Source organism: Curcuma longa, unplaced genomic scaffold (assembly GCF_044706935.1).
Source record: "Curcuma longa cultivar G26 ecotype Majalengka, Jawa Barat unplaced genomic scaffold, ITB_CL_G26_1.1 contig_16832, whole genome shotgun sequence".
Lineage (NCBI taxonomy): Eukaryota > Viridiplantae > Streptophyta > Magnoliopsida > Zingiberales > Zingiberaceae > Curcuma > Curcuma longa.
The window spans coordinates 6,013-32,450 of NW_027430445.1; the positions used below are offsets into that span (position 1 = coordinate 6,013).

Here is a 26,438-nt window from a genome sequence, read left to right on the forward strand (position 1 = left end):
AGATAATACTAACATTAAACAAGATAAACTACTTTTAGAATTCAGAACACTATCAAAATATTTTTCTTTAGTCGGCAAGATCCTCATCGAGCCTTCGAGCTCATAAACGAAATCAAGATAATGCTTCTAACCTGTTGATTCTCCTAGCAAACTCTCCAAGACTGTAGAGAATAACATGACTATTCCAATCACTACAAGTTTGTTCAATAGTTCTATTTCAGTCATTGTTTTCACTTTGTTTAAGGTATCTGTTCTCTTCCAACCTCCTGTTACAGTGACTGAAGAACCTTTTGCATTGAGGTTCTTTGGCCATGTCTATCAAAAGCCTAATTACAAGTTTTGTTCTTGCTTGAAAATTGTCGATGACTCTTTAATTAGTTTGAATTGCTCACCCAATTACCTTCTTCAACTCTCTTCCTCTCTTGAGAAAGTTTTGCCCTAGCAAACTACTGCAATTTTAAATTTCGCTCTTATGTACCCTAAGCATTCAATTTCTTAGTTTTAACTTCACAACTAATCCAGCTATTACCTCTATCCGTAGCTCATTCTTGAATTAAGGTCGCATCGCTTTTGGTTCATCACTTTTGAGTGTGAGATCTTATCGAGCAGCCTCATTACTCTATAAAAATACTCATAGATCAACTGTCTAAATACTTTGTGATCTCTCAATCAGTTCTGCCCAGTTCGCTGCTTCAGCCTTTGTTGAAGCACTCGTCGATCAACTTCCAGTTCTTCACCCTTGTTGTTCGTCGCAGGGAAACCTTTGCCTACTGATTTGAGATGGCATCTAGCATATGCTTTCTTCCAAATGCTGGAGCACAGGTCCTGCAACAAGGTCCTTAGTACAGTTCAGTAAGTGGTAATTAACCTGAGTATCAAACAACAATCTTAAATCTGTACATAACAAGTAGTTCCAATGCACCATTTCTCTAAATGATAGAAAAACAAAATCATCTTGTTTCTAAAATTACCGGCTCCAAAACGCAAGGCACGCAATCGGTGACAAGTACTCGATATTGCAACTTATCATGAGTAACACATAGTAAACATTAAATCTCATCAGAACTCTGAAATGGAGCATTGGGAAACAAACACAGAATTGGGTGCTAGAGCACTCTCTAGCTTGACATCATCACAGAGTCACAAGCCTGAAGTGCTTGGTTGGCGAAATACCTCACATCGACATCTGGGTCCTCGCTAAGTTCAACAAGACACGGGCGAACAGTCTGCTGCACCACCTGTGATTAGTTACCAGAATTGACTGATCAAAACATACTAGAGAGATAACTGATACAGAAGCTCAGCTGGCATTCTATTAATGCTTACAGAGTGGTCAAATATAGGTATCAGCAACTGGAGGACCTTCGCCACATTGAATTTAATGTTTGGAACCCTGGATTTGCCAAGGAACGACACAGGTGATGATCAGTCAATTTTGAAAAATAAGAAATGAGCGACTTTGTTTGTCAGTTTACCCATCCCTTGAGGCAGTAATGATTACAGGCAAAAGCTTTTGGCAAGTTATATTAGAACCCAGGACAGGAGCTAGAAGAGAGATTGCTTGTAGAATTGTCATGCGATGCAGATAATGTTGGTTGCTTATTTTATCCAGCAACTAGTAAAAGCCAGAGAGCATGTTAGATTCTTGAATAAATAAATTAATCAAATAAGAGCAACCAACCTTGAATTTAATATGAAAGTACTGTGTAAAATATTAGTATTTGCATGAAAGGTATCAACACTATTTTTGTGGTAGAGAGAATGCCGAAGAGAAAAATCTCATCCCTTTAAGAGGACAAATTGATCAAAATGGTTAGTTTGGATACACCAAAATTACATAGGGAAATGATATATAAGCATAGTGGTAAAATAGAATCGTGGATAGTGTTGCCTTTTAATGCTTGCTAAACAAAATTGCATAGGGAAATGGAAGAGGCGCCAGGAGCATACTGTAGATACCAATTCTAAGGTTCTTTTGGGGATTAAAGAAGACTGTAGGAGAGAACTGGCAATCTTTTGTGAGAAATAAGATACGCCAGAAAAATAGGATGCAAATCTTGAACAAAGTTTTATGTGGTTGGTTCATGGAAAAGGAAAAAGATTTAAGCAATTTAATAAGAGGGCAGTAGAAAGCTTCTAATGATATCTAATGTGGTGTTTACTTGAATGAAAATGAGAATAAATCAAAGGAATTAGACATACAGAAAATAGGAATATGAGATCCATTGTTTTTTTGGAAGAGAAAATAAAGCAACTCAATTCCTTTTAAAAATCATGAGTAGAAGTGGAGGGAAAGACAGTGTCAAGTATACATGACATAAGTTGCATTAGTTTGCTTTCACCTTTGGTTCCATCCAAGTAAACAGGATAAGTAGAAGGAATATAATACAGTTTTCCCTTTTTCTCTCATTCAAACATTACTTCCTTTTGATATCAGAACTGACATGGAACAAGAAATTGGAGTAAATGATGGACACAAGGAAGGACCACCTGATAAACCTTCTTTCTGCCAGGACCAACATGTGGGACTAAATGCCAGGCATCAACAAACAGCAGCTTATAAACCTTCTACTTCTACACTTTTGCATGCCACCCAACAGGAATGATGATTAACTATGCATTTTCTTTTTTCCTTCCCACAGGTTCAGCAGGACTGGAGATCGTATTAAAACAAAAGATGTGATTTGACAAGGATACTTTACAATCGCATGCACAAGGCATGAGGACGACATAAAACTGGCAGCTTACGGCGTTAATACACCCATCTTAGTTGTGTTGTCCCGTGGATTGCCGCCAGAACAAATTGATAAACCCTTGTCATATATACCAGTGCAACAAGGCCTCTACTGAACCAGTAGGATATAATACTTTGATGTTTAAATTGTAAAACTAAACACTTATGAACCACGTGAACCTCTAAAAACATGCAAAAGCAGTGCACTAAACAAAATCTATTAGGTTATATGCGGCAAATTAGTCAATGCTGGCATTTCACCATGGTGACCAAATTTGACCTGACCAACTCCTCTAAGAGTCGCCAGGCTTGACAATCAGGAAGAATTTTATAATTACACAGCTATAAAGGCTGAGTTTACCGATCAGTTTAGAAAGGATAACTGCAGCAATCATACACTTGGATAGGCGGTGACAACAGAAACATGGAAGAAGGAAATGTATTGTGTAATTAAATACCTGTGGCACTATGTGTTGCATCGCCCATTCTGGGCCAAATTCCTCAGCAAGACACTTTAAGTTATTAGCAGCTGCCTCTCGAATAGAGAAGACCTGTGAGAATAAAATGAAGTTACCAGGTTATTAAACAGAAGTCTATGAACGCATGATGGCTCATCTGATACAAAAAAGAGGCATGGATAGATGATCTTCCATAGCACTTCAGTTCATTTTATTCCACAGTTTACAGGTTAAGTGTCACAGCAATCCATTTTCTTGATTAAGTAGGCAATCAAGTTTGTCTTGTGAGCAAAAAAGATTGCTTATTTTTCCTGTGGTGCCTTGGTAAACAAGCATAAAGATAGTGAAACTAGAGATTATAAGAGGTACCAAGATAAACCATACTGTGTGTAATGTACAGAAAGCACACAGACTTGCAAATCAAATTCAGACGCATGCACAGCACTTTAAACCCAATAAAAGTAGACAGAGATCCATTTGAAAATTTAATTTATATTACATGTGCATTTCAACTTTGTGAACATTGTGAAATTAATAAAACAAGAACGTCAGCCCCTCAAGCAAAAAAGGCAGTTTAGAATATTATACCAAAAGCTATAGACATCAAATTTGCAGAAAGATCACATGCATATTATCATCAAGTCATGTTTGTGCGAATAATTTGGGTGAGTCTTATCACTCCATTGGACTCTACAAGGCTAAATCACCAGTAAGAGATCACATGCACACATGCACATTTATCTGTGGGATGGAATGTAAGAGCTCAAGGGCAATAGTGAAGATGAAACAATGTGAAACAAGGTAATTTTCAAACAAGGGGATCTAGTCAAAACAAGAATAACATCATTCCTGCAAATAGACATGATACTGCCCATAGCCAGAAACAAAAGCACAAAGTCAAAGGCCCAATGGAATTTGAGTCAAGCAGTGACATAAAATAGGATACCTTATCTTCAAACCACTGCATGCAAAGAACACCAAGTTTATCATTGAAAAAACCAACTCCCAACTGACTCGCCAACAGAGGGATATACTCAATTATGGCAAGCCGAACTCGCCAGTGTCTATCTTCTGCAAGCTCAACAATAGCTGGCAGCAAAGACTGGGAAAGCAGATCGATTCCAATTACCTGCATAACATACCTACCTAGTGGTCAGATGAAGTTTTCAGAAACAATTTTTTCAGCATTAAGCAGCCAAGCAATAGATACAGCATTTTCAAGCATAACTAGAAAGTAGCAAAAACTATCTTAACAATCATTTTAATGGTTCAAATGTAATAATCGATGGGACCCATGGTTTATGTTAAATACATGGAATAGCCTCTTTGCCAACCAAAACTCATTGCTAGATGAACTCCAAACTAGGGGGAAAAGCTAGTCTAACAACTACAATAAAGAAAAAAGTGCACCAGATGAAGTAGATCAAATAGAGTGCTGTGCATTGAAGGAGCAACAAATGCTGGTTAAGATCCAACAACAACAGATGTAGATCACAGAAGAGGACCTTATCTAAAAGATCATCCTACAATTTGATTTGAAGAGACAAAACATCTAATAACTAATTAGGCAGAACTCAAATTTTACCCAGCCCAAACAGCATCAGAACAAGTTTACATAGTATGAGTAGATGAATAATCCAAAGCTTTTGTTATCGCGTAACTGCCTATGCTAGAACAGCAAATTCCACTTATTCACAAGTGTTGGACCAACTCTTTCCAAGCTTTTTCCTTAAACGCCATGAAGCAAGAAGCAATTCACACAGGATATCCACATAAGCCTGCAAACAATTCTGCAACTTGAAACAGGAAGAAACATAGAAGAAAAAAAATTCCCAAAGATTATTCTGGGTTGAAAAATCTGAAGGAAGAGATTAGCATTGAAGCCTAGATATCCTCAGCAAAAACAATAAAGCAATACAAATTAATTATCACATAGAAATTAAGAAATTAATCAATTTAATTAAATTAAAAGTCCTATAAATTGTAACTTTATAACTTTAGTACATTATATCTACAAGTCAAAAAATTTATAACTTAATAATTCATAAATTATAATTTAATCAAATGATAGTATAACTAATGCAGTCAAGAGTTTCAAATCCTGTTTAAAAGAAAAGCTCAATGTTGTCTAAGTCATTCAAATTTTTATAGCCAATTTTATTTCTTAGAAAATAGTGGGATTTTTTTTAAAAAAAGTTGTTTAATGTTTAGAAAAAGTTAATAAGAGGTTTTATTCTGATTTTTTATTTTATGAAAAATAAGCCTTAGCCAATCTATAAAGAGTTTAGGATCCCATATAGGCTGCTTTTGATTCTCTTTATGAGAGTTTTTCCTCTGGGTCTCTGGGTGAAATTTTATTTCTCTTCATGTTATGGGTGATTTAAGGGTTTAAATTTAGTGTTGCATCAATTGGTATAAGGGTTAATGTTGCATCAATAATACCCCACTCACTTTCACATCAATTGATATGTCACACCCTGTAGCAGTGAGAGTTATAGTTGATGTAACTACAGAGATAATGAAGTCAATCTTAGTAAAAGGAAGAGGGTAGCAATGGTGGAGAAAATGGAATGAGGTTGGGCTCCGATATCACTTTAATGGGTATGAATCATGCACTTCAATCACCGATCTCGCTATGAGACTAGACAAGTATAGGAGAAAACTTGTATTATTTCATAGACTCCAAGAGCAATGTAAAGCAATCTCTTTTTAGGCTTTTACAATAGGCTTTCAGGCATGATAGATTGTGTATTAAGAAAAGTAAAGTAGAAACAAAATAAAATTGTGTTACATACCAATGAACAGATTTATTTTAAAAAGGCCATTTTGTTTGTCATCCCATTCTCCCCAGGTAAACTACCTTGAGGTATAAAACAGCCTATATATTTTGTCCTGATGAAGTCTTTGTGTTAAAAATGATTTCTCTAATCTAATCAAATCTCCTCTTTGTATGAATTTGTGTATTTTTATATGCAGATCCACATAGCATATATGCAGCTAAGAATACAAAACGGTAATGTGGAATACTTTATTGTTCTGATAGGAAATTCCATGCAGTAGTGAGGACTTCTTGCAAAGGGAATGCATATAAAAGGAGGAAAGAATCCCAACCAAAATGTTTGCCCACCTGATTAACTTGCTCAAGTTTGCTGATGATATTGAGTCGGACATCTGGGAATTCGTCTTTGAGCAGAGACAGAAAAATTGGAAGAAGTTGTTCGATAGTAGCATCCTACACAAATGCATCAAATGTTAGATATCTGAAACAATCATATTGAAGAACATATGACAAATGACGCTAACACATAAATATCAAGTAAAAAAAGGAAACCATGAAATCATTCAACTGATGCTATTCAAATTTTTCATGATAACCATCATATGAAAGTGTAGATTGGTAGGTATAGAGGTATTAAGTCACAATTGAGCAAAAATACCAACATGAAGAGAAAAGGTTGGTCAATAAATAGTTTGACAGAAGACTTATTCTACAGATGATGAAAATAGAGTTTCATGTATTTGGTTATCATCAAACAAAAAGTTTGTCAGACAAAAGACAATCTACTATAAATGAGATTAAATTGTTAATTAATATATTCATATTAAAACAAGCCAAAAGCCAGCAAGAAGAAGAAATAATAATCCCTCATTAAAACCTACATCTGGAAGGCAACAATGTGCACTATATGTGGAAAGCCTTGACCAAATTAACAATTCAATCCATTTAATTTCACAAACTTAAGCATAAGAGAAAAGCCAAACATTTAACTATAGCTTAACAATTCAATCCATTTGGTTTCACAAACATAAGCACAACAGAAAAGCCAAACACTTAATGATAGATCAACAACCATTTGATTACACAAACTTAAAGAGTAAAAGAAAAGCCCAACACTTAAAGATTCCATCCTTATTGTTTCCTAGCCGAAACTGATATCATGATGCAAATCCGAATAAGTTAAGACTATATAAATGTGGTACTAGACCATAAAAGTAACATGAAACAAATTAAGAAGACAAAGTACCAATCATGAAATAACAAAAAAATGCATTCAAAAGCCTATTCATGGCCTTCTCCAATTTAAACAAATAGTATCAATACCTTCCCCAAGACCGGAGCCATTCCCATAATAACCGAAGCCAAAGCAGACCGTACATGCTGGGAAGAATCAGATGATAATTCCTGCAGAAGGCAGACATAGAAAGCTTACAAAACATAGCCAGTCGAACAAACAATAGTTTCTAGGCATGTAACCAGGGAACCTCACATAGATGAAATGAATATCACCATGCTAGACCGGTCAATACCTTCACACAAGGGAGAATATGCTGGATTGCAAGTTGAGAGTTCAAGATCCAGCAAAATTTAGTCACTTTTCCAGCAGCAGCTATGCGCACTTCAGCCTCATTGTCTCGAAGAAGCCGTACATAAGCAGGCACCAAATCAGAGCTTCAATAGATAAGATATAATCTCAGATGAAGCATAAGAAAAAGGTAATCTTTTGATATACAAAATCCCCTTTACCTTGTAGATTCAGATCCAACAGCTTCACAAAGTTCATATAACTGATTAGCAACCATATAGCGCACACGCCATGATTTATCCTATTCAAAAGGTGTACTTATTACACTATCTGGAAATGTGCTAAAAATTAGCTAAGAACATGCAAAAAGAACAAGAACCATAAGCCGAATCAGTCATCAAATTGCATAAGGTATGAAGCATATGTATAGGCATGCAACCATACGGCATATATTGTATCTATTTCAAGTTGGTTAAAAAGAATATCTACCTGGGAGAAATTAACAATGACTGGAAGAATGTGTGCAACGCAATCTTGTGGTTCCAATAACTTCCCAAGGGCAGCACAGCCCTCAACAGCCAACAAGCGGACTGAATCTTGATCTGACACAAAATGTACTCAACAAGCATTATACATACATGACATACAAGAAGAAAAAGGAAACTTACTGCACCAGGTAACATTAGTATGGTTTCCATTAAAGCAAACTCGCCAATACTAAAGATAGCCACCAGAATCATGCAATTTACAAATAATCAACAAGGAAGGGTGTAAAAATCCAGGGCACAGAGAGAAACCAACACCCAAAATCACAGGAACAGTGTCATAAATAAGGCTTCATTCCATCAAAGTTGAAGTTACTTTGTGATAAGCAAATAAGATACACTAGGTTTACATTGCACAGCATTAGGGAATAAGAAATCAACTTTGCAGAAGTGATCATACTCACACTCCATAATTTAGAAATGGATAATTATTGAAGACTGCCATTTGTAGCATGGTAGGCCAGATCTCTTTTGTTGGAAACAGAACTCATTTTAATAAGAACAAGCTGGGATGATGATAGGCAAGACTAAAAGAAAAGCCCATGATATTACCATATAAATAACAGCATTGATATCATCATGGAGTTTCTGATAGTGGATATCATAAAATGGTGACGGACAAGAAGGAGCATATATCATTGCATACTCATAATCACACAATTGTGACACTACCACATCAAACTCTATATCATCAATCTTCCTTGATAATTCTTAAATTTGGGGGAAAAAAGTTATATCTAAATGAGCTAAAAAAAAAACACAATTCTTGATCAAATGGAGTTGAATTGTCAAATTTCGGAGAGCAATATTTCCGAGTGAATTTATAAAAAACATGTAAAAGCTATATAATATGGTTCTTAACTGTACTAGTGGAATAAGATCCAAATAGTCATTCCTAAATAGCGGAATTGAATTACGCTTTGACAGCCAGTGTAAAAAAAAAGTCAAAACCTATTAGTATAATTATTAATCATATCAAGGGGTGAAATGCAAGTAGCCAACCAAAACAATTGAGATTAACTCGAGTTGATTATAATGATCATGAAGCAGTATGGTTTACAAAGTTAAAGCAAACTTATCTACACCATAAGAGACTAATTTCTTGTTCAACCAGCTGGCTCAAAAGGAAACTCAAATTAAGTATCAAGGAAGTAGCTATAAATCGAACAGCACCAAGATGTTTACCATCTTGAGTTAGGTCATTGAATACAGACATGATATCTGTCTTCAGATTGTTTGGTTCTACTGTAGCAGCAAATTTTCCAAGATTTGATGTGGCAGATCTTCTAACCATAGGCATATCATCTTGACATAATTGCCCATATATAGACCGCAATTCTGCCTTGAGCAACTCAGTCGCGCTTGGATAAGCAATGTGAAACAATCCACAAGACGAAACCCTGGCAGTGAACCACTCACCAGCAGCTAGTCTCTGGAAGAAAAAAAGGGCATGATTAAGAAATCAAGAGAGAAACCTTTGTCAGATAAGCAGCTTATAAATGCTATGGAATACAAGTTATAAGCATTGAGGACCAAATTGTAAATCGAATAAGGCTAATTGTAAATGTACCAATTTGCAGGGTATAAATGTAAAAGGAACGATAATAGTAATCTACATCAAGGTAGAGGAGACCACATAGGATAAGATGAACCCAAATATTTCTCCCATCACATTAAATATAGTAGCAGAGGCTATCATCAATTTGCTCCCTTCCCATTTGCCAAGTAATCTCATTCCATGTTCACCATCATTAGATTCCTGGTTCGTGAGTTCTCTCTGTGTTGAGCTACCCGTGGAACCACACAAAAAAGTGCATGTGATCTTGATTGACACCATCAAGTATGACTCCAGCAAGTAGCAGTTCCACCTTGCTTCTCCAGATCGGCTCCTGAAGACGATAGCCTCTGCCACTTGATAGCTGGTCACCCTATTCTTGACAACCTTGAAGCAGATTAGAGCAGATGGCACAAGCAGCAGACTCACACCCTTGAATTCCTGGTTTGTGAGTTTCCTCTGTTCTGAGCTACTTATGGACCCACAAAAAGAAGTGCATGTGACCTTGCTTGACACGGCGAGTGAGACTCCAGCAAGAAGCAACTCCGCCTTTCTTCCCCTGTGTGGCTCCTGCAGTTGATAGCCTCTGCCACTTGACAGTTGGACCCCTTATTCTTGACAACCTTGAAGCAGATTAGAGCAGATGGCACAGGCAGCAGACTCTCCCACCATTATCCCAGCAACACACCCTTGGATTTATGGTTCTTGAGTTCCCTCTGTTCTGAGCAACTCATGGACTCACACAAAAAAGTGCATGTGATCTTGCTTGATACCGTCGAGTGAGACTCCAGCAAGCAGCAGCTTCATCTTTCTTCCCCTGAGTGGTTCCTGCAGAGCCTCTGCCACTTGATAGCTCATCCCCCTATTCTTGACAACCTTGAAGAAGGTTAAAGCAGATGGCACAAGCAGCAGACTCTCACACCATTATCCCAGCAACACATTCTTGGAAACCTCATCAATTTGCTGCTTTGGTTAGTGTCGTTATCCATTTACAGACTGAATTGACTTTGTAATGAACAATGGTTTCAAATTTCTATTCTTTCTGCATATTTTCTTAAGGATAAAACAAATTATAGTGGATTTCTTTTCAGCAACAGGGTTCTTCAGCAGTTTGACCAAAGATTGCATGATTATTGTGTCTTCTGAAATCAATACAAAGGCCAGATTTGGATCCTTCGTATTGATTTCATGGCCAGATATGGCCAGATATGGCCAGATATGGCATAAATAAAAGTAGTCTATCTATGGGCTGAAGTAATCTCCTAAGGCAATTGAGATAATTAAAAATAGATCAGATCACTCATTATTTTATCGTACCTTTCACTCTAAGAAGTGTATCCTTTTTTTTGCTAACTCGGTATGCAGATCTTACAACCTGACTAATCCGGGGGTAAACGGTCCAGCACCACATTCCGCCACCAGGGCCCGCAACCTAGCGGTCCAACACACCAGGTTTTCGAGCATTGCAGGCGCCCGATAAATGCACTGCTGGAGAATCGAACCCTCGATGTCGGAATTCAACCGCCGCACCTCTAACCATCTCGCCGTGCCCAGGGAGGGGGCCTAAGAAGTGTATCTTTGTTGTTTATGTGGATGATATTATTATTATTGGTGATAATTTAGTAGGATTATAAGAATCAAAGTATATCTTCACTGGTATTCCAAACTAAGGATCTTGGTAAGCTTAAGTAATTTACATGCATAGAGGATTGCTGAGTTAGGCGGGAGATATTTATATCTTTCAATGGAAATATATACTTGAAATGCTTGAGGAGACCAATATGTTAGAAGAAAGAGAGTTTATATTCTCGTGGATACTAATATTTGATGTTATAGTATGCTAGGATAGTGGAAATTATTGTTTAAACCAAGGAACTATAAGAGACTAGTAGGAAAACTATTCAATTAACAGCATCAAGTATAAACACCACTTGAGTTTCTACTCTTCTCTTCTAAACATAATAGAAACAATAATTGAATCAATTGGTCATTGAAATTAATAGCAGACCCAATATTTGGTTCCTCTTTATGATCCATTTATCTAGCTGACTCTTCACAAAATTATCATTGCATGCAAGATAGTAATCATAATGCTATTTTGTCCAGTTATAACCATAATAAACAGAAAGAAAACAAGTAGCTTGGGAACTAAAAATCTAACATACCCATTTTCCATAAAATGGATGTGCATAAAACAACATAAAATCCAATGTAAGAAAACACAGAATCATCAATATGTAAGAAAACGGTACAAAATATATTTGATGAATGCATACAAGTCTGTAATGGTCAAGTAAACAACAATGATAATAATAGTTAAACAATCGGAATAAAGAATGGATCATTTTGGTTACCTTTACTAAGGGAATGAACCACTCCACCACATCACTTTCCTTCATCTGAGCCCCAATCCTACAAAGAGATTTAATTGCTTTGTCTCTAACACAAGCTTCCTCCACAGTGCATAATGTTTCCAGAGGAGGGAACAAAACATGAGCATATTCTATACCACCCACATATGGAATGAACACCCCCAACTCTTCAGCCATGGCAAGAAGCACCTCATCATCATCATCATTGTTTTCACTAAGAAAGGGTATCAGTTCTTTTCTAGTTCTTTCTTCCCCAAGTGCACGAGCAATGGTAGATAACCTGCGGATGGAATTTAAGCGCAGCTGTATGTCTTCATTTTTCAACTCATCTATCAAGATGGCAATTGGATACAATGGTTCATCAATCATAGCCATTGTGATTGGATTTTGATGTGCTTACAAGCTGCAAAACAAAAGAATTAACCGTAACAATGGTATTGCTGGACATGCACAAAAAAGAAACTTAGTTCATATACTTTCTTAAGAAATTTTCATGGCAAGATTAGCTTATGATGCTTCCTGCTTGTTCTAAAAACATGTGCAACTAAATAATGTAAGATGCTTTAAAAATATCTTTCAGAGTACTTATCATCTAAGAAAGATATTTTATAGCTCAATATTCAAAGTAGAATACTCTTATCTGCAAGACATTTCTAATTTCCTTATCACATCAGGGTTCATACAAAACAACAAAGATTTCATATGTGATAACTATGATTTTTCTTCCAAATATTTCCTTAGACTCATTACAATTCACAGGAAGCAAGCACCTGCCTTTAGTATTTGAATAATTCCAATTTTACTTTATTTTACTAAAGGCATATGAAAATTTGTATTTTCAGCTTTTTGCAATAACAACTGAAGTTGATACTCATGCTGAAGTTTGCATGAGTTGATGCATTGTTTGTTTGTTTATAAACTTTTCCTTAAAGAAACAAAAGGTGGATACTCAAATCCTCATATCTGAAGCATCCTGTCCTCCAACACAGATCAAGCAAAGTCAGCTTTTCAGAAAAAGAAATTTCATTTTGCAGTCACTTATTAAGTAAAACACATTAACCAGTGTAAGTGTTGAACTTTCAAGGAGATTGGACGTTTTCCACAATATAATTAGTATATAACTTCTATTTCATAAGGGGAGGGGAGGAATAAACAAAAAAATAAAAAAATACTTCACTAAAGGCAGTTAAGAAAGAAAACAAACATTACAAGCTAAAATGATCTTCCTACCAATATTCTTAAAGAACTGATCTCTTCATTCAGTGTTTCAGGTTGCTGAAATTAACAAGAATCTAATAACATAATGAACTACCCTATAAAACCTCAACTTTTTACTGCAGAACAACCAAAAAAAGGAAGAAGGTAGTGAAACAATTGACATATTTCTCCTTGCCATATTTCTCCTATAACACAATCCCCAAAGGAGTGGGGAAAAAACAATCAGACACCTCTTTCTATGATTGGCCAACAGCTATAGCAACTCAACTGGATTCAAAATCTTATATAAACTACCTCGGATCATCCGTAGCTTCCCTCCCAAGGAAGGGAATCAAAAATCGAGGTCTCAAATCCCTCAAATCAATGGGTGGAAACAGATTCTCTTTTCCACTTAGGCTTTATTTGCAAGTCATGACGAGAATTGACTTATGTTGCAAGGTTATCTCAATGTTGGATCAGCATGACTGACATGGTATCATCTTGATTACCATTGTAGAAAAGCTCAATTAAGGGTAGGTCAGCCCAATGGCTCAAGTACAACAAGAAATTGAAGAAATAATAAATAATTTAAGTGATGAAACGAAAAAAATATTATACTCCTAATTCATGTTTATTATCTTATTTATTTGAATGAAATGGAAAGGAAGCAAATACTATTAAATAATTTAAGTGAGGATTCAAATACTATTGAATTGAAGGGGAGCCTTGGCGCAACAGTAAGGTTGCTGCCATGTGACCTAGAGGTCACGGGTTCAAATCTTGGAAACAGCCTCTTGCCAAAGGCAAGGTAAAGCTGCGTACAATGGATCCTTTCCCCGGACCCCGCATGGCGGGAGCTTCGTGCACCGGACTGCCCTTTTTAATTTAAGTGAGGAAAATAATATTTCACCATCTTATTACTTTAGAATAAAATTGAAACAAAATATAGCTATTAATACTATTACTTTCCAATTATAACTACATGAGCTACACTTACCATATTGATAGAGGTTGGGTTTTACTTCTCAAGTGGTCATGAGTTAAATTCTCACTGAGTAGTAAGTCTTTAATAGACTTTGAACCTCGATGGTCAACTCTAACAAGGTTCAAGAGTTTTTTTCCCTATAAAATTCACTAAAATGGATTCTATTCATACATTTTTGAAAGAAGAGACCTTGTTTGATTTTTCTTCTTCTGAGAAAAATAAGATCTTCTTGAGACTTTTGCTCAAATTTTTCTAGGGGAAAATAAGTGTATAAATTCTAATCACATTTAACAAATGTATTAGCTTGAAAATAAGAAAAAAAATTGTCAATTTATTCCACTTATTAGATAGAAAGATGTGAAAAAGGAATAAGTTTGAAATTTGGTTCATTTTTTATTTTGTTTCCTTTGAAATTAAATGAAAATGAAGTGAAAGAAAGTTTTATATACAGTATATAACTTATTTAGTAAGAGTGCTATATAATATATTCAGCAATTTTAAGTCCACCTGTTCTCAATAAGGCATTAGTTATGAAACGAGTACTATGTGTCATTCCTTTCCAACTAGCATATAGAAATTTTAAGCCATAAGTGATAGCAGTCAACACACTATGTTACACATTTCGGCCACCAAAACTTCCTTGCATCTTAGGAGGCACAATTGCAACAACATGAGCTTCATCTAGTGCTACAATACAATCCTATGCATAGTGAGCTAATGTATACATTTTTCCAATAGTTTAAATTAATGCATGAAAAAATAATATATATATATATATATATAGTTTACCTTAAATATGGATAAATGTTTCATTTCTCAGTATTTGTATAAGTGTAGATTGGTTGGATTCTCTTAACTTGCTTGTACAATTTCAGAGTTGTTGCTACAACAATCTTAAAGTAATGATGAACAGTTTGAAATGATCTATAGAATATTCGGCCAATTAAGTCTAATCCTCTCCTTACGACCAACTATTATTAGAAACATAAGTACTAGCTCTCTAACCAAACATGTTTACTGTTAGACATATAAAGCCATCATTAATCGGCATTTCACATAATTGCTCAAAGACAAATGGGTTTTCATCCAAATTTGTTGAACACAATATCACTGACTTCTATTTAAAATATTCCTAATATAATCCCTCTCACTTGATGCTTCTATTCCTGAGTCTCTGGCTAAAAAAGATTGCTTTTATATGTCTATCAAAGGGTCCAAATAATAGATTTAGTGATGTGCATGTGTGAATAATAGTTGCTCAAGTTTTGTCATCCATCTACATTAAAATAGTTCAATTGCCTTGTGAACTAATTGAAATCATTTATAGTTACAAAAAAACATAAAAGCTAAGGAAAAAACACATGGCTGTAGAGGTTTGGTGTTCTCTTTACAATTATCACAATTCCTACAAAATCGAACATTCATGATCTACATCAAATCCTACTAAAACACACGCCTGTAGAGGTTTGGTGTTCTCTTTACAATTATCATAGTTCCTACAAAATAGAACATTCATGATCAACATCAAATCCTACTGAAACTATAATTAAAGAACACAGATAATTGTATCATGAGTCATTGTTCAGTAAAAGACACATTTGGAGCCTGCAACACCAAATCTGACCATCTTTAGCTAAGAAATGTACAAGATACCATAATACAATAAGATCAAGAGGTTTTATTCCTTGTAGCAACTTGACCACAAGAAATTATCAACTGAGCTAGATTCACAAAATATATCAATAAAAAGAAGAGGATGATCCAATGCACAAAAGGATCTTCCATCATAATCCCATTAGAGTTAGCAACAAAGATTTGTTGGAGCGTGTTCAATCAATGACCGGTGTAGTAGAGGGGGGTAAATACTACTTTTCTACGATGTTAGTGTTCTAAAGATATAGGCAATAGAAATTAAAGAACACAAATAAAAGTAAACCAGACAACACGACTCTTTAACGTGGTTCGGCAACTTCTAGACTCCTAGTCCACAACAAATGATCCTTTAGGTGGATCACTCTCCGAGAACACCTCTATACTTTCTCCTTCATCCACAGTTTATAATCCTTTAGGTGGATTACTCCCAAGAACACCTCTGTGCTTTCTCCTTCTCAATAGCACAGAAGGTGGAAAAACCCTCTTACTTCAACACTCAATGAGTTACAAGATTGAGGAGAAGCATTACAATAAAGCATAAAGAAAATACAAAGTTTGGGCGTTAATAACACTTGATTGTTGTTGAATTTTTGCAACTCCTGAGCTCTTTTTATAGCCTTCTTCTTGGATTCTAACTTTTCCTACCATTACGTTGAGGTGGCAAATATCAATCAACAACTAGTTAACTATCAGTCGATTGCTCTACAATATCTAATCTGAATTTTATTATTGCTCCTTCCATCTTCGCTTTATTTGAATTGATCGTTGTAGCACCGGTTGATTAGACCTCATATGAATCGAGTGATTGGTTCTGAGTTGACTGCTCAGTCGACTAGAAAATATTATATTCTCATGCCAAAGGATCTAAGTCGACTAGGTAGTTGATTACCAAATATTTTATTTGTTTGCTAAATAGTAGTTAACTCATCAAACCACAAACCCCAAAACACTTAGGTATTGAGTTTCTTGGCCAGACTAACTTCCTATACCAATTGAATGAAACCCTGACTGCCACTACATCTAAGGTCGAGTTCATTTAAGTTGGCATCTATCCCCATCCCTTGTATACACGTTACTTCACTCACATCTCTCATAGTCTTTCCGAGCCTTGAGATTTTCTCTTGTCAAACTACTCATTCCTCGAATGCACTGAGCCCCTCGACTCGCTCCTCATGCCATCAAGCCATCAACCACCTTGGTCATGCCAAGTTAACTTGTATATTTGGTAAATGCTGAACAATTTCACACATACCAGATATAGCAACTAACCTAACTTAATCTCTTTGATCAACTTATCAAAACAACTATCTGCATAATTACGAATGTTCCACGAAGATCTACATTGCTGTGATATTCCAAGTAACCAAGAATAAGCGTATATGAACATGAGGCCAAAAAAATTATGAGAACAGCTACTGATTTGTATAATTAATCTGTTTCTTGATTAAAGTATCCAAGCAAAATGTGGTGAGTATTCAAAAGGCAGCAGTTGATTGAAGTCACAAACTTCATTTCCCAATTCTGAGCCTAAAGCTTCTCTACAGATCCAGTCAGTCCAGCACAGGGAGAGGAGATATAAAGAAACAAACTTTAATTCTTCTCACTAATAATTCTAAAGAAGTGCACAAGCCTCATCACACAAATAAATCTAGGTATATAGATTGATATGATTCGATCGGATCCAATGATAGTTATTCGGGTGACACCAACAGATTGAAGACTGGAACTGAGAGGGGTCGAATGCAGCTGGGAGGAAGGGGACCGAAAAATACCAGGCAACAGAGATTACCTAACAGGCGGATCAGACAACGTAGCAGCAGCAGAGGTCACCTAACAGACGGATCAGGCGACGGAGCAGCGACGGCCGACGGAGCAGGTGGTGGAGCAGGTGGCGGAGCAGGCAGATGGAGCAGTTGGCGGAGCAACAACGAAGCAGACGGCGGCGCGTTACGAAGAGAAACGGGAGAGGCGCGAGTCGGAGGGTTCGGGAGAGGAGCTCGGTCGCGCGGTCACAGGGAGAGAAGATTCCGGAATAACTTCCCCTCCTCGTCCATTCCGTTCTGTTTTTACCAAATTAAAACTTTCTCTCACGCATTAAAAAATAAAATTAAAGAAAAACGTTTCGCAGCAACTATTTCTTAATAAATAAATAACTTTTGTCATTAATTAGAATAAATATCTGTTAATTAACCACCTAGAAATAATATGAGTTAAAATATATAAATATTGGCTTCTAATATTCTAGAAGCGATGGATTTGTATGAAAGTTTTTTTTTTTTGCAATATAATTAAAGAAGTAATTTTAAAATTTAGTATTATTTAATGTTATATATATAAATGCTTATGTGACACAAATATGTCTCACTAAAATAACAATGAAAGAATTGAAATAATAAAAATGGTAAGTATGATTAATAATAAAATATATAATTATTTAATGATAATTAATTTTTTTATTATTTTTTTATATTATTTTTTAGTAGGTATGAAACTATCTTAAGAATGAATAATGCAGAATGAATAATGTAGAAATATGTATAAATACGAGGAAGAATGACAATCTTAGAGAAATCATTAATGAGTTTTAAAATGATAAACTTTTATTCTACCACATATAATCACTCCTTGAAGTCCTTACATGTAATAGATAAGTTATCCTTTTGAAAGGTGGAGAAACTTTACAGGGCAGAGCCAAAAAATTTATAGCTCCTGGGTTAGAGGAGCCGCGATGGTCCCCCCAGATCGCCCAGATCCCACGAGTGAATAAAAAGTTAGATCCATTGGATCTCACCTGAATCGCCCCATCTATCCCCTTGAGGAGAAGTTTGGTTTCAAACTCCGATTCGAACAGGAGGAGTACACCATGCTAATGTGCCTTGGATGATCCACATCTCCTGGTCAGGCGCTGATGAGCACATTGAACTATCCATGTGGCTGAGAGCCCTCACAGCCCAAGCACAACGATGCAATTATCAAGGGCGCGCTCTACCGCTGAGCTAATAGCCCGTTGTGTGGACCTCCCACTGGGAGGCGATCTCAAGCGGGTTGATCGAAAAAAAATCCCGAATTATCTTCTTCTATCTCACACGTTTTTCTTTCTCACATCACAAATCTAAGCTACAACTCTTCTTCAACATCGTTAGTCCCCCGGGCTAAAGCCCGAGTAGGGTAAAACATGACTCCATCCTTGTTTATAGATAATAATTTTATTTTACAATATAGAGAGAAATTAAAAGTAAAAAATAAAATCTAACTTAAGCGTCATCACTTTGTATTTGTAGAGTTAGTTTGCAAATAAATAGTCAACTCAAATTACTTTTTTGATCAATTCACTAAAACATCGAATCTCAAAACCTTATTTACAATAGTTATTTCATATCTAGTCGACTTAAACTACATTAAGTCAACTTCAATATTAACTCTTTATAATTTTGTAACTTAATCTTTGGGCGATTGTATTTTCAATTGACTCCTTAGATCATCATCAATTCACCTAGATAAGCCTATAATCTTTTCACCTTTGATTAGGTACGAATCTAGAAATTAAAGTTTGGGCTTAACTGAATGTAATTGTAACGCCCGCCCTTACGTGGGCCCTTGACGGACGCTACAGTTCTACTTCTTTCATTCATTCTTATAAATAATCACATACGAAAAACCCCGAATCGCAGCGGAAAATAAAACATATATTCATGGCAGGAATTTCATATGTAATATATAAAACTTGTAGTGCATGCATTGTCTAAACATTAAGTTCTAGTTATCAACTTCTAAGCATAGCATAAACATTCAATTATAGAAACATCCAGACATGCACATAAAATTCATTAAGTTGCCAGGATCTCTGTCAAGTCACCCCACACACATCTTTATCAGCCCTTTCCTGCTGCTTCCTCATTGCTTAATGACCACTACATGGATCTGCAATATAAGAAAGAAATCTATAAGCACGAATGCTTAGTAAGCTCCTTTCCTACTCACAAAAACCAACCGTCTCATTAAGCATAGCATTTACATAAATCATGCACATACATTAACATTACTTAAAGCATATAAACATGTCATTTTCATAAGCATAGCATTGGCATAAGCATAACATTTCTATCAGCATAACATTTAGCATAACATATACTTTCCATCCGCATTAACATCTTAAGCATACAATGATGAAAATGCTTTTTAAAACTTATTATCATAAATATAATCATCATCATTATTTGGGGTCCCCGGCTTGTACCCATTCATTCATCATCTTGCTAGGCCCGTACTTTAGACCATCGGCCTAGCGACATCTTGAAGCCCATCTCCTACTAGGTCCGTACACCAGACCGTCGACCTAGGGGACTAGGTCCGTACACCAGACCGTCGACCTAGGGGCACTAGGTCCGTACACCAGACCGTCGACCTAGGGGCATCTTGGAGCCCATCCCTTACTAGGCCCGTACTTTAGACCATCGACCTAGGGGCGTTCTTTAGGTGCCCATCCCTTGGATCCCTTTTAAGATCCGATACAAGCCGTGCCTTTAAAGTAAAATAATGCTTTACATACTTCCTTTACATTTCCATTATGAATGTTCTTTTCATTTCCTTATCATGGCATAATGAACATTCATGCATCATTTTCATTTCATTTCATATAGCATGATACATCATAGCATAATCTCATTATATAGTCTTGGGATGAGATAAGACATAACATCATGAATAACATTATTTAAGCCCTACTTTGATCACCCTAATCTTCCTTAAGGTGGTCGAACATTTATAGGGTTCTAAAACATGGTATATCATTTCATTTCATTCGAACCTGTTTGAATACAATTAACTATTATACTTGAAACCCTCATTCAACTAACCCTAATTTCTTAGGATTAGAGTATTCTTAGGGCTCTTAACATAGACCTGATCTCATTGGTTACATTCAACATATCTTTCAAGCCCTAATCTAGGTTTGGTTGAACTTTATTAACATGCGACCCAACCATCATAGATGGTTTAGCTTCATTAACCTTAAGGTTCACCGTAATCGATTAAGTTAATTGACCAAGGATCGACCGAAGACGTAATCGATTTCTGGTTAAAGCTGTTAATCGGTCGGAAGTCGGTCCTCTGTAATCGATCAACCGATCGATTACAGAGGCTTAATCGATCAGCCGATCGATTTCTGTTCTTAACGTTCTTCACAGTAGGCTCCGTAATCGATCAACCGATCGATTACAGCCCCGTAATCGATCAGCCGATCGATTACGGCCTCTTAATCGATCGGGTGGATCGATTAAGTCGCGTAATTCCGTTCCTCATTAAACCGTGTAATCGATCGACCGATCGATTACACCCTCTGGTAATCGACCAACTAGTCGATTACCAGGCTTTCTGTTCTGAAACTGAAAACACTATATATCTATTCGACTTAAATAACTCATATGACCTTTCATGATCTGTTCTGCTAGGTTTACTAACCATATGAAAAATATCCTTAAATGCATACAAGCTCATGTATACAAAATCAATCTTATTTCATTTCATACCTAACACAAGGCATATGTTTATCGGTTTGAAGTTATACCTTAATGTTGTAACAACATCAGACTAAATTTCATCCTACGTGCACCTAACATAAACACCAATAACCGTAGCCATTATATTGCAGGTGAGGGGAGACTTACCGGTCCTCGAGATTCCTAACTCTTATACCCGACCAAAAGCTAAATCCTTCCTCCAAACCCTTGCCGCAGATCTCCGGAACTGGGTGAACGTTGGACGCCTTCGGCCAGAGGAACACCAAGAACAAAGAGGAGAAAGGAAAAACCTATTCTCGGTGAGGAGGAGGGGTTTATAAAGGGAAGAGAGAAGTTATCTCCATAACTCCCCACTACTCCCACTTCCTAACCCACTACTTATCTCTTCGTTTGGTTAATTGTCATTTCATAAACTCTTAGCCTTAAGTGACATTTCCCTTATTCTCTTCATAATCATAACGTGCTAGTTCTAGTGGCTAACTCATGTTTCTTTTGGGTTTGCTTCTTCCTTGAGGTCCAAGGTTCAATCCTTGGCACCTCCATTTTTTTTCCCTTTTATTGTTTTTTTTTTTTTTGCAAAACCCACATAAGGTAGCCCTTCCAGATCCATGTTTTACCGGGTGTTACACCTCAATTGTTAACATAACTCAACAAGTGTAAAAGTTTTCAAATTTTACATTACATCAAGTTTATAATGTACCAATTTATACTTCAAAGCAATAATGTCTTGATCTGTGAAATCTTCAAGATAAAACTTTATTATAAACTTGTAAATATCATCACTATTAATTGAGTCAAATGAATTTTTATGATCTAAAATTGTACTAAGAGAGAGAAAAATTCCACTAATGACTTATTGAACCGAGTATTTAACTCCATCAAGATGAAATCTATTGCTACAATAAAAATATCAAAGTGATAATGATGCTCAACTATAGTTTGCTGATGGGAACGACTAATCTTATATAAACAATCAAGGTCAGACACATCAATTTCATTTCTCAAACAAAAAACTTTCACTTTATGAAGAAATTCTTCCCACCCGATTCTTTAAGTTTTTGAAGGATAGTTTTGATAGTATACACAAATATAATTAGTAGTCAAAATGTCTTTAGATTTTTTTGAAAATTTTGACAAAGAGTATTTATTGTTCTCCTAATTTTATTCATTAAGTGTAAAATGAACACAAATTCAAAGCTTGCCATATTTTTATAAATCCCCTGAACTTCAATTTTAGCTCTTCCATTTGAAGAATGATTATTAAGAACTTCAAAAACTTTATAATTGCAGCGTACATACCTATTAAGCTTTTTATTGAGTCATAGTGAGAACTTTAATGAGTAGCTCCTACTAATTGCAAATTCCAATCTGATTGGTCTCAATTTTAGAATCACCTTCTTTAATTGCCAACATATGCTCAATTTCATTTCTATGTGCAATATATCACCGAACAATGCACTTAGTAGAAGAAGTGACAATATTGATAATATTGTCCAAATAAGAAAAGAATTCCCAAATAACACTGACATCCTTAGTTACATAAATTAATGTTAGTTGATGGACAAAATAGTTGATATATTATGAATAGGGACAATCTCTGTGAAATAATACCTGAAATATATTTCATGCACCATGCATATTGCTAGCACCATCATATCCGCCCCTCATTTTTTTAACTTGGAGATGATGATGAACAAGAATATTTGATATATCTTTTTTTAGATTCAATGAGATAGTGTCACTAACACTTTTGATGATAAAAAATCTTTCTATCAAAATCTCATGATTGTTCATAAACCTCAAGATAATGATTATTTGTTCCGCATTTAGATATATATTATGTTTCATCAACAATAATACAAAAGCATTTATCTTCAACTTCTTTACAAACTATCTATCGTACTCTATTGACCATAATATGTAAAATCTTTTTCTAAATTTTTGGAGCGATATATTGGACATTTTTGGAGCATTCTCAAATACAACATCATCAATTTTTGTATTAATTTTTGTAAAAGTCTACATTAATTCAAGAAAATTCCTACGATTAGATGAATATAGTGATTCATCATTACCTCTAAAAGCACAACCTTGAAGAGCTAGTCAGTGAACGGTTATAATTGAGGTCCTCAAACGCAAATGATTTTTTTCTTTTTCCTCTTTAGATTAGGCATGCATCACATTATCAATATTTTGCAAGGGCCTCATCAAATTTTAGCCCTTCTCTCACATATAGTATGAGGCGAAGAAGTTACAGAAATAATATGGACAAGAAATGCACATGTTCTTCCTTGGTTTATCCTTTTTCAATTGTCAAATCCTTGATTGACTAGTGCTAATATATTAGACAAATTAACATTATTCAAAAAAAGAAAATAATAAAAATAATATGCCTTATTTATTGAAGGTGAATACTTTAACTAATAAAATTTCTAGAATCATTTTTTTCTAAAATATAATCGACGATTCTGACTTCCAAATTTTGTACCCAAATACTTCAACATATCTAGTTGGTAAAGCCCATATTTAGAGATGAGCATCTTATCTTATACATTAATATTTGTTTCGGCCAATACATTATGGATGATCAAGCCACCAGTTTACGAATTACTGACGTACACGGTCCTTGAAGATAGTTGTCGAGAAAGACGAAGAAACTTGAAAAATACTGAAAAAGAGAGTTAGAATGACGTCGAGGGTGGATCCCGGCAAGTCACTTTGACACTTAAGTTAGGATTTTACGTGATGAAAGAGTTTAATGACTTGAAAAAAAATAGGGTTGATGTATGCGTCCCTGTACATATAGGTCTGAGCAACCTTTTATAGAGTTGCTCTCCGAAATACTAGCGTCTGTTTAGAAAATATTCTAAAATACTCATTTTAGTTTAAAAAGATTCTGATTGTCCGTATCTTTTGGAAATATTTTCTATTTTTTTTAAAAGAAACAGTCTTAGGCTTCCCTGATCGCGCGGGCAACTGACTGTCGGGATTAAGCAAGCTATAAAGTTGGGACCTGAGGCCAGGATAAGGTTGGCACGTGATGTTGAGTAAGTGTCGAGGCTGGAGCTCGAGGTCGGGACTCGAAGTCGAGATGAGGTCAGCACGTGATGCCGAGCAAGTACCGAGATTGGAACTCGAGGTCGGATGGAGTCGACGTGTGATACCGAGTGAGTGCTGAAATCAGAACTCAAGGTCTAAACTCGAGGCTAAGATGGGGTCGGCGCGTGATGTCGAGCAAGTGCCGAGACCAAAACTCGAGGTCAAGACTCGAGGCCGAGATGAGGTCAGCGCATGATGCCGAGCGAGTGCCTATGTCGGAACTAGAGGTCGAGATGGGGTCGCTGTGTGATGCCGAGTGAGTGCCGAGATCGAAACTTGAGGTCAAGACTCGAGGCCGAGATGGGGTTGGCACGTGATGCCAAGTGAGTGTCGAGACCGAAACTTGAGGTCGGGTGTACCATATCACTCTTCATTGTATTCCATCGAATCTTGAGCCTCTTGTACTTGTGTGCTCTCCCAAATCTCTGTACGCTTATATACACATGTTAGTAATACAAAAAAAACCTAACTTAAACTAATGTGACAACATATCAAAATAAGTATGGCACAAATCATTTGAGATTCAAAAATCTCCCCCTTAACCACTCGGGTACTAATACTAAGTAGTCCACTCATGCAACTTAGTTGGCCGATGTGTTATTTCATCAACTCAAGCCAAATAGAAGCCCTATGTGTTGGGTTGCAAAGGTGCAAACATAGTCACATCTAAAAACACATGAAAAAAATCATGAATTTAAAAGGATGAAAAATATCTTCATTGGTATGAGGCCTTTTGGGTAGAGTCCAAGAACAAAACCATGAGGATTTAGGTCTAAAGTGGACAATATTATGCCATTATGGAGATGCAGATATTCTTGGGGACCTAACAAGTGGTATCAGAAAGAGGCCGCTCTTCACCGGACTAATCACCGGAAGAGCCATGATCCAGATCTAACCATGTGGGTTGAACCTTAAACAAAGAAAGTGGGTACTTATGTATCTGAATCAAGAGAACCAGACACCAGACAGAAAGTCCTAATTGCAGCTAAGCAGAAAGTCCTAGTAGGTCGGGTGGACCAAGGGACAGAAAGTCTTAGTTGGTCGAGGATTCGGACATCAAACGGAAGCTTCCGTTTAAAAGGAGTCTGTGGACCTTTGTTTGAGGGGGAATTGTTGGGTTGCAAGAGTGCAAACATAGTCCCACATCTAAAAACACATAGAAAAAATCATGGGTTTAAAAGGATGAAAGATATCTTCATTGGTATGATGCCTTTTAGGTAGAACTCAAGAACAAAACCATGAGGGCTTAGGTCCAAAATAGACAATATCATGTCATTGTGGAGATGTAGACATCCTTAGGGACCTAACACTATGTTCATGAGCATCATACCAACATTCGACCATAAAGTCAACTTGACTTTTTAGACCACTCAAAAATAATTTAGTTGACTAAATCTGGTTGGCCTTAAGTTAAAATAATTTAGTTGACTAAATTTGGTTGGCCTTAAGTTATTTCGTTTGCTTGTGTCTTCTGTGAAGGTCTTGTTATCTCCAATGCTCCTCATCTTTTCCAATCCCTCGGGTGTCCCATATCACTCTTGATCGTATTCCATTGAATCCTGAGCCCCCTGTACTTATATGTTCTCCTAAGTCTATGTACACTTATGCACACATGTTAGTAACATAAGAAAAACCTAACTTAAACTAGTTTGACAACATATCAAAATAATTATGGCACAAATCATTTGAGATTCAAAGATCTCCTCTTTAACCAGTCGGATACTAACACTGAGTAGTCCACTCATGCAACTTAGTTGACTGATGTGTTATTACATCCACTCAAGCCAAATAAAAACCCTATGTTCATGAGCATCATATCAACATTCGACCATAGGGCCAACTTGACTTTTTAGATGACTCAAAAATAATGTAGTTGACTAAACCTAGTTGGCCTTAAGTTATTTTGTTAATTTTGACGAGAATACATGTTCTTTGATCAAGTACAAGCCTAAGTAGAAAGCTTAGGCCCCAAAAGGGTTTATCTTGGTCCATAATGGCATGTCAAAGTACAAGATAA

The 26,438-nt window shown here is 36.1% G+C and overlaps 1 protein-coding gene across 1 annotated transcript; it reads right to left on the minus strand.

The window, feature by feature from the left end:
• Nucleotides 1–934: 934 nt before the first annotated feature.
• On the minus strand, nucleotides 935–17,845 carry LOC141816472 (uncharacterized). Its single transcript, XM_074704245.1, has 13 exons — nucleotides 17,593–17,845; nucleotides 11,951–12,371; nucleotides 9,227–9,473; nucleotides 7,986–8,098; nucleotides 7,718–7,797; nucleotides 7,501–7,642; nucleotides 7,295–7,375; nucleotides 6,320–6,424; nucleotides 4,139–4,321; nucleotides 3,193–3,285; nucleotides 1,476–1,615; nucleotides 1,327–1,393; nucleotides 935–1,238 (listed from the first exon to the last, which is right to left on the minus strand). The coding sequence occupies exons 2-13, from the start codon at nucleotides 12,341–12,343 to the stop codon at nucleotides 1,119–1,121; spliced, it is 1,764 nt and encodes a 587-aa protein (XP_074560346.1). The 5' UTR covers nucleotides 12,344–12,371; nucleotides 17,593–17,845; the 3' UTR covers nucleotides 935–1,118.
• Between the last annotated feature and the right edge of the window lie 8,593 nt (nucleotides 17,846–26,438).

Bases quoted from the DNA above. Each gene is read 5' to 3' on its own strand.
- LOC141816472 (XM_074704245.1), bottom strand. From the start codon at position 12,343: ATGGCTATGATTGATGAACCATTGTATCCAATTGCCATCTTGATAGAT. The intron at 8,099-9,226 runs GTAAACATCTTG...ATTTTGTGTCAG, and splicing joins CAATGACCTAACTCAAGATG to ATCAAGATTCAGTCCGCTTG. The intron at 7,376-7,500 runs GTATTGACCGGT...TGCCTTCTGCAG, and splicing joins ATATTCTCCCTTGTGTGAAG to GAATTATCATCTGATTCTTC.